This window comes from Embiotoca jacksoni, unplaced genomic scaffold (assembly GCF_022577435.1).
Source record: "Embiotoca jacksoni isolate LCO1_2020_lvr unplaced genomic scaffold, fEmbJac1.0.p SCAF_33, whole genome shotgun sequence".
NCBI classification, from domain to species: domain Eukaryota; kingdom Metazoa; phylum Chordata; class Actinopteri; family Embiotocidae; genus Embiotoca; species Embiotoca jacksoni.
This window is the reverse complement of record NW_027185385.1, coordinates 1,613,734-1,625,971: the sequence shown is the minus strand read 5'-3', so window position 1 is coordinate 1,625,971 and position 12,238 is coordinate 1,613,734. Positions and strand designations below refer to the sequence as shown.

Genomic DNA, 12,238 nt, shown 5'->3' with positions numbered 1-12,238 from the left:
TCAGTAGTAAATGCAGTGTTCTCCGCTACCATGTTGGATTTATTAGAATGAGGAACATTTAAGATATTTTTCTTCCGGCAAAGACGGAGACGTGAAGTGTGGAATTTGATCCAAAACTAATTCAATGATTGTTTTGAGGCACCTGCTGATGGCCTGCTCCTCGTCGGTGATGCCCGTCTCCCTGAAGGCCCGGTTGGACTCCTCCAGGCTGAGAGCGATGGCCCTCTGCAGGTCATCTTTATCATCTCCAGTCAGATCGATCACATCTAAAGCAACACAGGTTTTACTTTCACGGAGGACCCGTTGCACGACCACAACAAACGTACAATTGTTAATGCAGATTGAGAAACCTCGTTATAAAACCATAAATTGAACTTGTATTTTCTGTGTCTCCTCTAACTCACTTGTGTCGGCCTGGCTGCCCACGCTGATGTACCGGTCGCTGGCCACCTGCGACGTCTGGTAGTACGTCGTCTCATCCTGCTGAGGAACCTTCGCGTTCTTCTCCGTCAGATAGGCCACAGCTTCGGCCAGGTCTCCATTGCTCACCTGCAGCGACGGGCGAATGTTAGTGGATCAAAAATGAGACGCAGTCACAATGGACCGGAGAAGACGGCAACGTTAGAGCATGTAACCGGTGTAAGGATGCACCTGCAGGGCCTGCTGGAGCAGCTGGACGTCCGTGGTGCCGGTGACCTCCCTCAACTGGTTTAGTAACGTCTGCTGGTGCTGTCGAAGAGGACAAAAGATAGAAATACAGTTCACAGGAGAGCCAAGTGGAAAAGAAGGAAGTCATCTGTTTCTTTAAAAAAAAAAACATAGAGCACCTTTCTAGTTTCAGTGTGGAGCACTGAGGAGGATCTCCAGCCAGCAATGAGTACGATATTCATGATTATGTTTTTGTTAGTGTATAGTATAATCACCTCGGGCCAAGAATTGTGGTCATTTTATTACTTTAAAAATGGGCATTTTATATTTCAACAGGGAGCGGGTGGAAAAAAGCCACCAATTACAAAATCCAAAGGAAATCAATAATAAAGTTTCTTGAAAGACAGTTACACTCCTGTAGTGGCAGACAGATGAATTACAACGAGAGGAGGAAGTTAAGCATCCCTATCTATCTATCCAAGGCTTCATATTTTCTTTATTTTTCCATTTATCACAATTGCACGTATTTACTTTCATTTTTACATGAAATAATATTTGTATAATTATTTAGGAAATTACAAACTGATTTGATTGTTGTTGTCATTTTTCAAGCAAAAATTTAAAACATCTCAAAGAAATGAGAGGATTTAATTTATTTATTTTTATAAATCTGATTATAGATTCTGTTGTTCGGGCCTGTTGGATCGTCCAATAAAAAAAAAATAAAAAAAATACATAGCAGGCGCCCTTCAGGTTTTTTTTAAATGATATGGACAAAATGATCGAGGAAATAATTGACAAGTTAATCATTAATGAAAACAATCATTATTTGGAGCCCTGGTGGGAATGCATTAAGAAATGTCGCACCAACTTTGCACACTGTCAGTTAATATATTCTTGATGGATTAACATTCTCAACAGTGTTTAAGTGAACATTGATTAATCATTAATATGCTTAGCCGTGGCAAAGTCACATTGCAGAGAGCATTTGGCTGCATGTGGATCACCACCGTCCACAGCTGAAAAATATTTGTTTTCTGGGAGCTTTCCTGCAACGAGCTTCAGTGTGAACAGCAATGAAAGTAACCATCAATCATAAATCAACCTTCATGTCAAGTCACAGTTTAAACTGCCGTGCGTATTAACGTACACATGAGGAACTGATACCGTATTTAATCAGAAGGCGCCTGCCAATTATCATCCCTATTAATGAGTCCACGAAGTCTGATGAACGACGGATGTCAAACCCAGCTGGGCTGCGTGACCTTACCACACACACACTTAACCTACAATGCAACTGCTTGAATAAATGCACTATAAATAAAGGGGGAGAGCACTTAGTGTCAGCATCATAAGTCTTCATGAGAGGAACGCAAACTGTAGATCTCACAGGTGCAGCAGGCAACAGACGGGAAACCAGCTCTAATGGGGCTCCATGCTTTAAGACTCATTAACGTGGGCTACACTACACACTGCACACTACACACTGCACACTGCACTACACACCGCACTACACTACACACTGCACACTACACACCGCACTACACACTGCACTGCACTGCACACTACACACTGCACTACACACCGCACTACACTACACACTGCACTACACTACACACTGCACTACACACCGCACTACACACTGCACTGCACTGCACACTACACACTGCACTACACACCGCACTACACTACACACTGCACTACACTACACACTGCACTACACACCGCACTACACACTGCACTGCACTATACTATACTACACTGCACTACACTACACACTGCACACTGCACTGCACTATACTATACTACACTGCACTACACTACACACTGCACACTGCACGCATCCATGGCGACATTGTACACATCTCTGTCAGCGACGTCTTTCAACACTTTTAATGGAGTTGCAACAGCTCCGACACAAAAGGCCATAAAAAGCAGCGCTGCCACGGAGCAGCCGGCTGACATCCAGCACACGTCGCTGCTGCTCTCACACCACCGGTGCATTCACCACCAAGGCAAACTAAATATGGACCACCCCGTATATAATTTACCAACAACTAATGAACTTTCAAACTCTCAGATGTGGGAAAAATAAAACTCGATAACCGTCTCAAATGAGAACACAGCTTACAGAGATGTAGAATTAATTCAAAATAACTTCAGCTCTTTATTGAACCTCTGAAAAAGGAAACGTGAACAGTCACGGCAGGCGCAAAGAAGATATGATAATGATAGTTTGGAGTTTTGATGTAAAAGCAGCAGTAAAAACCAACAGTAATCATTTAAAGAGGACTACTGAGTGCATAATGACATCACACAAGCTCACCAGAAATGATATTGTTTTTAGTTTCAGGTCGTTTGAGAGAACAGATGGAGAATTTATCAGGAAGTTGTTTGAGCCCCGAGCACAGCTCAAACAACTTATTCTGTAACACTGAGAGGGTAAACAAATTAAAGCTACACAAAACATTGTGCCCAGCTACTCTCTTCAGTTATGTTTCTGGGGAATGAATAGTTGCGCCAAAATGTAATATGATTGCAATTTAATGTGCGTTGTCACAACATTAATTCTATTGATAATTACACTATAAAATCGATATTGACTGTTGAAGCAATCCAAATTATTTTCTAATAGTTATTTAAAGAGCTGAGAAGAGCTCGTATTAAACAAATGAATGTATATTTAGGAGCAGATGAACTTAGTGAAGAATATGTATTGTCATCACAATAAAATTATCATCAGAACAAAATAAGTATTGGAAATATTTGCATTGAAAACGGAGCTGTAACAGCTGAGTGGAAGACATGCAGCCAGCAGCCGTCCTGCTGTCTTAACCTCAGGAGGACTCAATAAGTCCTCCAGCTCCGGGGAGCTGTTCTCCATCTGGTTGGAGACCCGACTCCAATTCTGCCGCTGGCGCTGTGGTTTCCTGAGCTTCACTCAGCCTCGAGGGCAACGAGCCTCACAGGCTTCAGAGCAGAATAATATTTAATTGAATACACTAAACAAGCGGTCTGTCCCCACGCTGCCCCACAACAAACACTACGTTTGCACCAGAAGATCACGCTAGGTTGTAATCTGTCACGCTGTGCTCGTGAATTATTTTTCCACTTCACCGATATCTATTTTTAGGAGCGATCCACTCACCGCAGGGCCCGAAGAGCTGCGTTACTACGGTAATAAGAACCGAGCCGTGTTCAGCTACAGGAGAGTAAACGGGGAGACGGCAGCTTCACATCCTCCCGCTCGGCTGTTTATAAGTGTTTGTAAAATCTATGACTTTGACTTTTCCTGCTGTACATGTTCTACGTTGCTTTATTCTGTAACCGATATTTATTGTGAGCATGTCCATCCTGGAGGAGGAATCTCTCCTCGGTCGCTCCTCCCGAGGTTTCTTCTGTTACATCCTTGTTAAAGTGGTTTCCTTATTTGAACTGCAGGGAGTAACACGAGACCAATATGTGATTCATGATGTTAGGCTGTATATTGATGAGGCGCCGTGCTTTCAGAGAGAGACTGTATGCAGGTCGGATGGCAGGTCAGTGAAGTGAGAGGGACGTTAACCCTGTGACAGATTTGGGCCAAGTCAACTACAAGAGCAGTCTCTCTCTCACACACACACACACACACTCACACACACACACACACACACACACTCTCTCACAGACACACACTCACTCACTCACACACACACACACACACACACACACACTCTCTCACAGACACACACTCACTCACTCACACACACACACACACACACACACACTCACACACACACTCTCTCACAGACACACACTCACTCACACACACACACACACACACACACACACACTCTCACACACACACTCTCTCACAGACACACACTCACTCACACTCACACACACACACACACACACTCTCACACACACTCTCTCACAGACACACACTCACTCACACACACACACACTCTCACACACACACACACACACACACACACACACACACACTCTCACACACACACACACACACACACACACACTCTCACACACACACACACACACACACACACACACACACACCACCATGTGAGGTGTTGAATGGCTGCTCCTCACACTGGTGGTCCTCCTCTGATGGGAGCTTGTGAATAAGCTGCAGAAGGACAGGACTCCTCCCAGAAAACCTCCATCAGGTTCTCCGCTCTTTCGTATGTGCAAACATCTAATTGTGAAGACGGGATTAGAGGTCCCTCAGCATGAACTCACCTCTGTCTGCAGGTCACTACATGAAAACCAGCTCCACACCCTGCACTTCTGAAACCCACTAATGACAGAGAAGAACTGACGAGAACAAAATGTCTGAACACACTGATCCACTGTGAAAACAAACCTGGCTGAGAGGCTCCGCATGCACTGAAACCAGAGTGAAACTGGTTCCCTGTCTTCATTGACCAATGAGACGCCACGTCGTTGTTTATCGTGGTTTAATGTCAGACCCCTGAAAAGGGCACACTGCATAATAAGGTTTGTGTTTCACAGCTGCTTTTCAGTTTGAGTCCCTGAGTAGTATTTCGGTGCTGCGGACTGCTGCCGTCACCTCCTGGGGTCACCTCCTGGGGTCACCTCCTGGGTTCACCTCCTGGGGTCACCTCCTGGGTTCACCTCCTGGGTTCACCTCCTGGGGTCACCTCCTGGGGTCACCTCCTGGGGTCACCTCCTGGGTTCACCTCCTGGGGTCACCTCCTGGGTTCACCTCCTTGGGTCACCTCCTTGGGTCACCGGCTGGGTTCACCTCCTGGGTTCACCTCCTTGGGTCACCGGCTGGGTTCACCTCCTTGGGTCACCTCCTGGGGTCACCTCCTGGGGTCACCTCCTGGGGTCACCGGCTGGGTTCACCTCCTGGGGTCACCTCCTGGGGTCACCTCCTGGGGTCACCGGCTGGGTTCACCTCCTGGGGTCACCTCCTGGGGTCACCTCCTGGGGTCACCTCCTGGGGTCACCTCCTGGGTTCACCTCCTTGGGTCACCGGCTGGGTTCACCTCCTGGGTTCACCTCCTTGGGTCACCGGCTGGGTTCACCTCCTTGGGTCACCTCCTGGGGTCACCTCCTGGGGTCACCTCCTGGGTTCACCTCCTTGGGTCACCGGCTGGGTTCACCTCCTGGGGTCACCTCCTTGGGTCACCGGCTGGGTTCACCTCCTGGGTTCACCTCCTGGGGTCACCTCCTGGGGTCACCGGCTGGGGTCACCTCCTGGGGTCACCTCCTGGGGTCACCTCCTGGGGTCACCGGCTGGGGTCACCGGCTGGGTTCACCTCCTGGGTTCACCTCCTGGGGTCACCTCCTGGGGTCACCGGCTGGGGTCACCGGCTGGGTTCACCTCCTGGGGTCACCTCCTGGGGTCACCTCCTGGGGTCACCGGCTGGGTTCACCTCCTGGGGTCACCGGCTGGGTTCACCTCCTGGGTTCACCTCCTGGGTTCACCTCCTGGGGTCACCGGCTGGGGTCACCGGCTGGGGTCACCTCCTGGGGTCACCTCCTGGGTTCACCTCCTGGGGTCACCTCCTGGGGTCACCGGCTGGGGTCACCGGCTGGGGTCACCTCCTGGGTTCACCTCCTGGGTTCACCGGCTGGGGTCACCGGCTGGGGTCACCGGCTGGGGTCACCTCCTGGGGTCACCTCCTGGGTTCACCTCCTGGGGTCACCGGCTGGGGTCACCGGCTGGGTTCACCTCCTGGGGTCACCGGCTGGGGTCACCTCCTGGGGTCACCTCCTGGGGTCACCTCCTGGGTTCACCTCCTGGGGTCACCTCCTGGGGTCACCTCCTGGGGTCACCAGCTGGGTTCACCTCCTGGGGTCACCGGCTGGGTTCACCTCCTGGGTTCACCTCCTGGGGTCACCTCCTGGGGTCACCAGCTGGGTTCACCTCCTGGGGTCACCGGCTGGGTTCACCTCCTGACCTGGGAGAGGTGTGACATCCACTTGGAGGAGCCCACATCTAACCTGTGGTTACTGAGGAGCAGGGTCCGAGTCTGAAGGCACTTCGGTAAACAGAGTTGCTCAGATGTAACATGATCACGTGGACCGTCACGTGCTCGGCTCGCTGTCCGACCTCCAACCACCAAGGCGCGGCCGCGTTCAGACCGCCAGCCACGCTTTGTAAACAAAGATACCGGAGACACGACGAGTAACGAGAACCGTTCACACACACACACCGCGTCACCGCGTCTTCTCACCAAACACTGTTGTTGTTGAGAAACTACTGACGTCACGTGTCCGGCTGGAAATAGAAAGTTAACGACATGTTGAATCTGTGGCTGTTTACTTCCGCTGACGTCACGGTTAGCCCGGGATGCTAACGGTACCGGCGAAGCTGCGTATTAATACGTGGACATTGTTAGCCGGTGTTAACGGGACTAAACACGCGTGTACACACACACACACACACACACACACACACACACACACACACACACACTCTCTCTCTCTCTACGTGTACCGTTAGCTCAGGCTCGGCTACCAAACAGCTAGCACAAATACCAGCTAACGCTCGGAGCTAGCACCACGTTAGGCCCGGCTTCACGACCACCTCCCGGGACGTCCACACGGCTTCCTGCGGACCACCGGCCCGCAGCTCTAGTCGACAACAAGTCCAGGTGAACCCGACCGACCGAAGGGAGTCGGTTGGTCGACTCGGAGTTCTTCGAGCCCAGAAACGACGCGTCTGAGCAGCTGCCCGCCGCCCGCTGCCCGCTGCCCGCCGCCGCTACCCGCCGCCCGCCGCCCGCCTACCTTGTGAGAGTGCTGCTGGAGGACGTTCTGCTCCACGGTCATGGCCGGTTCCGACGGACGGAGGGACACTCAGCGGGGAGCGGAGGCTGCTGGCTGCTCTTCGAGAGGTTCAGGCCCGAGCTGCTCCGACGTGCCTCCCTCCCTCCTCAGCCGCGGCGGAGTGACGCAAACATCGCTCTTCTCGAGCGAGGATCGATTCCTCACGTCTGGAGTGACGTCATGACGTCATCACAAGCCTCCAATCAACAACGCGTCCTTTAAAATGTTCGGACGTTCAAAACAAACGTGGTTTCTGTCATAATGAGCCGGAATCATGAACACATTTATTCTACCGGTGTTATATTATGTTCTTGGGCAGAATGGAAGATTATATGATGGGTCAAATACATGTAAATATTAAAACTGAATCACAATTACATCACATTAAAAATGTTATCACAAGTTTTGAACATGAAAATTACAATTTTGAGTTCATGATAAAAGTATTAATTCTCTACGGCACATTTTTCACGCACAAATGTAGAGTGTCAGAAATCTCCCCCAACTTCACCGGATTTTTCGGTGAATTTAAAGATTATGTTTAAGACTCTCAAACGGATTAATACTAAGAGAAGAAACAAAACTGTCCAACTGTATGAAGAAATTGTTGAAGAGGAATAATGCTATTTTTATGTATATATATTTCTCTCCTTATTATTCTACTGTCCTATTATTTCCACATTGCTACCTTTTTTGTACGAAATAATGAGTACTTGTCTATACTCTTTGTAAATTTACATCTTGTTCAATAAAGTTCTTATTCTTAAAAAATAAATTTAAAAAATACCCGTACGTTGGCATTTCAAAATAATAATAAATAAATAACTGTTGTTTGTAATTTTGCTTTTGCCAGCAAAAGTCCTGAATGTGTTGCATTTGTTTCTTTAAAAGAAGGAAAAAAACAATCATATTTTGAATCCTAATAAATTGTTTTGCCCTTCTGTTAAACACCCAATCCTGCTTGGTATTTTGTTTGTATTTTTCTAGGGAAATGAATATCTAGGAAAAGGATAGCTGCACCGAGATCAATATTATGGTATGATATTATGGGATACCTCACCTATATTTGGGACTATAATCTGGAATTGACTTCAGCTAGTCTTGCTTCATTTTGTATTGGCTCACTGTTTAATGTCTTTGTGGACAACATGTTCCCTCCAGACTGAAAATGTTTGGAGGTTTTTCACTCTTCAGGCTCTGTGCTTCAGCGATTTAGAATAAAATCCTGGTTACTGCATCATACCACCAAGTCTCAGCTTTAATTTGAGCAGGTTTACGTCCATATTGAAATGTGGGAATTACAGACCTTTTAACACATAGTACCCAAAGGTCAGGGCTTCAACTGTAACTGATACACATGACGTCAAACAAAATGATCATGTGAATATTTAATGGAAAATCTTTTGCAGTCATTGACTCCCTGAGGTGTTCGGGCCATAAACATCTTCCCTGGTGTTGCAGACCTTCAGCTGCAGGTCTCTCTGGCGTTAGTCTGGTTTCAGCTGGTGGAACGCAGCTCAACCAGATAAGAGATCAATTCACTGATTTAGTTGCAGGATTGTTGTGCAGCTGAATGATGACATGTTTTCCGATCAGTTTTCATGCATTTGGTTGAATGTGAGCACACAGAAGGCTCCTGTACACCTCTACATTCATCCTGCTGCTTCCATCAGAGGGGAAATCATCAATAAATACCAGTCTTGCCAGTTCCATTGGAAGCCACACAAACATCAAGAGAAGCTGAGGTAGTACTTTGGGTCACGAACTGTTCCCTTTTTCTCCTCACTTTCCTCCTCCCATCGTTTTGATGGAGATTGATTTTTCTTTCCTCAGTCCATATAAAGTTATCCCAGGACTCTACCAGTTTCTGTGTGGATGTTTTTGTGAACTGCGACCTCGCCTTTCTGTTTCGGAGTATTTCCAGGGCTGTATATTTTTATGTGGTTCTGGTCCTGAAGGTTTCTATTGATTGTTGACAAGGAAACATGTTCTCCTACATCCTGGAGAGCATTCGGTCATACAGGGTTTTATAATCACCCCAATCAGCCCCCAAACCTTCTCTCCTGTTTCTCTGAGCCTTTTAGTGTCATTTTCATATCCTCCTTATTTCATTTGAGATTTTTATTTTTGTTGACAGGATGTTTTCTTTGGTCTGTTTAATTGTAAAAGGTCAAATGTAAAAAAATATATTTTTGCTTGCCAAATACCACATCCACCACACGTGTAAATTCAGTGGTTCGAAGCCATTTTTCTCTGTGTTTAAGAATGAAATCAATGCATACGTGGACTCGATAAAATATTCAGACAACTCAAAAGCGGTTAAGACTGTGCAGCTCTTCACAACATCGGTGACTGCGCAGGACGGATGTTGAGACATACTGAAATGAATCTTTGAATGAATTTGAGATATGATTTGTACTTTTGAACCTGCACCCCTGGGACATGAATTGTTTAGTGTTTTGTATGTCGTTGGATGTTTTTGTATTGTGTATTAATGTTAACAGTAAAGGTTTTGGAAAAAGAAATATTGACACAACTCTACATTGAAATGCCACCTCCCCCTTCTTCCCCTCGCTTCCTTTAAGGTGACAGCGATCATTTGGCCTCCAGGAGGTGCTAAACAACAGCAGAAAACCTCAGCAATTACACAACAGTGGATCTTCCACACCCCTACCACTTACTATTTGAATTAATTTGGTTTAATTCGGTGTTCTGGAGCGAGTATTCAGATTACTAAAACATAATACAAAATGAATGATATGAGAAGAAACATATTTGACTGTAAATCCAATTCAAGTTTCATTCTCAGGTTTAATCTGTATCCATTTTTTAAAGGACAGCTTTGATGATTAATCTCATCACACTAACTTCTCACGGCTCTTCACCTGCACCAGCTTTACATTGATGCCGTTTCAGAATCATCACCATGTCCTGCTGTATGTATACAGAGTCTCATCAGCAGAACAACACAGGCTTTTATCATTTGTGTAAGAAGGCTCTGAATTCAGATGTCCAAATTGTGGCCTAATTATTCAGACAGAGAAATTAACACCAACATCCAAACACTGGGCACTCAGATCTGTCAGCTGTAATTAATTCAGTGCAAGATGGAAGAGAACAGCCCTCTCACGCAGAACTGGGTCATCCTTTAGATGTTCAGGAATAGCATTGTTGTAATAGTTATAACAGAAGCAGTCAGCGTGCTTTGTTAACATGAACTGTGTCATCTAACTAGCACATATAAATATTAATGGGAGAAGTCAGAACTTTATGGCGTTACTGGGAGCAACAGCAGGGATGGGGGAAAAAAAGGATGTCATCTGTGTACATTTTACACTTTTATTTTAGAGTTAATGATTATCAAAATCCTGCTCAATAATTCGAATTTTATTTCCATTAAAATATAGAAGCATGTAGTACAGTTGTATTCAGTCCATTATTTTGTTATAGCGTCAATAAAAAGCTGTGCAGGGAACTCGGTTGTGCAGCTTTTGTCCAGCAGATGGCGTCATCCTTCTTTGGAGCCCATCTTGTGTAATGTCAGAGCCACACAGCAGCAGCAGGACTGTGGAAAAGGAAATGAATCATGAAAACGATTCCACTTGGTAAATCAAGTAGCATTATAAATCACAAAGTCTGTTTTCAATTTCCAGCACTGTGCATTAATTCATATTTTATACTTCTATGTGCTGCATGCTGAAATATTGACTGACCAGAGTGTGTGAAGGTTACTTCAAACAGCCAGCAGAGCCTCTTTAAACAGCCCTGTTGTCTGAGCAGACACATCACACAGTTTGACCTCAAGGCAAAGAGGTAGAGCTATCAGTCAGAGAATCTGGGAAGCTGTCAGGAAACCAATCAGAAAATAAGTTGATGAATCAATTGGCAAAGTCAAATAGTAGCCGCAGCAGTCGGAATAGATCCTCGGCTGACAGGCTGATATAAAGAGCTCAGACTTGTTTGTGGAAGATCAAACCGGATCCTGAAAGTGAGCCTGAGGGCTGTATGGTAATAGCTTCACTCACACCAGGACGTTTAAAATCCCCCTTCTCTCTGTCGGATTCAGTAACGCAACACAAACACAATGTGTCACAACTGTACTCGCACATCAATTTAGAAACTCAGTGATCAAAAAAATCTGACAAAAATCTTTATCCGTTGCAGAAGTGCTGATCTGAACATCCACATTTCATGTAAATCCATCAACAGGAGAGTGACGCTGTAGTACTCGATAAAATGAAAGTAACTGTGATGTCTCCTGCCATTTAGATACAACTGGATGCATTTGAGAGTCATATAAACATTTCCTGTGGATTTTAATTGGAGGTCCTGTTTGGACACATGTTGTATATTGTGATTGTGACTTTTAAATTTAAAATATACCTAAAAACCTGACTGCTTGATGAACCGGAGCCTCAGGATATCAACCTGTGGGCAAACCTTCCATGTTCAAAGCCTTTATCCTGCAGACTGACTGAAACGGAGAAATATTACATTATCACTGCATCGTAGGAGTAGAACAATTTATTTTATTATTGCATTAATAGGGATCTCTAGCTATTAGTTGTAGCTTGAATATAATTTCATTTTATGTAATGCATTAATGCAGTGCCACGGCAAAGTGTGAAATAGACATGCTGGTTCACTGCAGGAAAACATGAGATAGCCACGCTTTGGGCTGTCTAGGCATGAAAGTTGCACATTTTAAACCTAAATCACATCTACACACACAGTAGGTTTCATTTTCATCCACAATAGGAAAACGTGTAACTTTCACACCCTGACA

At 45.8% G+C, this 12,238-nt stretch overlaps 1 protein-coding gene across 3 annotated transcripts in view; it reads right to left on the bottom strand.

The window, feature by feature from the left end:
• Positions 1–7,584, bottom strand: part of usp25 (ubiquitin specific peptidase 25) — a 35,982-nt gene extending 28,398 nt beyond the window's left edge. For 2 of the 3 annotated variants that reach the window (XM_069165156.1, XM_069165157.1), the window contains exons 1-4: positions 7,414–7,584; positions 652–729; positions 405–549; positions 143–266 (exon numbers count right to left, since the gene is read on the bottom strand). In XM_069165156.1, the coding sequence (XP_069021257.1) occupies positions 143–266; positions 405–549; positions 652–729; positions 7,414–7,455 (389 nt within the window). In that variant the 5' untranslated portion in view covers positions 7,456–7,584. The remainder of the gene's footprint in view (positions 1–142; positions 267–404; positions 550–651; positions 730–7,413) is intronic. The other variant, XM_069165158.1, reaches the window with a different exon arrangement.
• Positions 7,585–12,238: the final 4,654 nt, after the last annotated feature.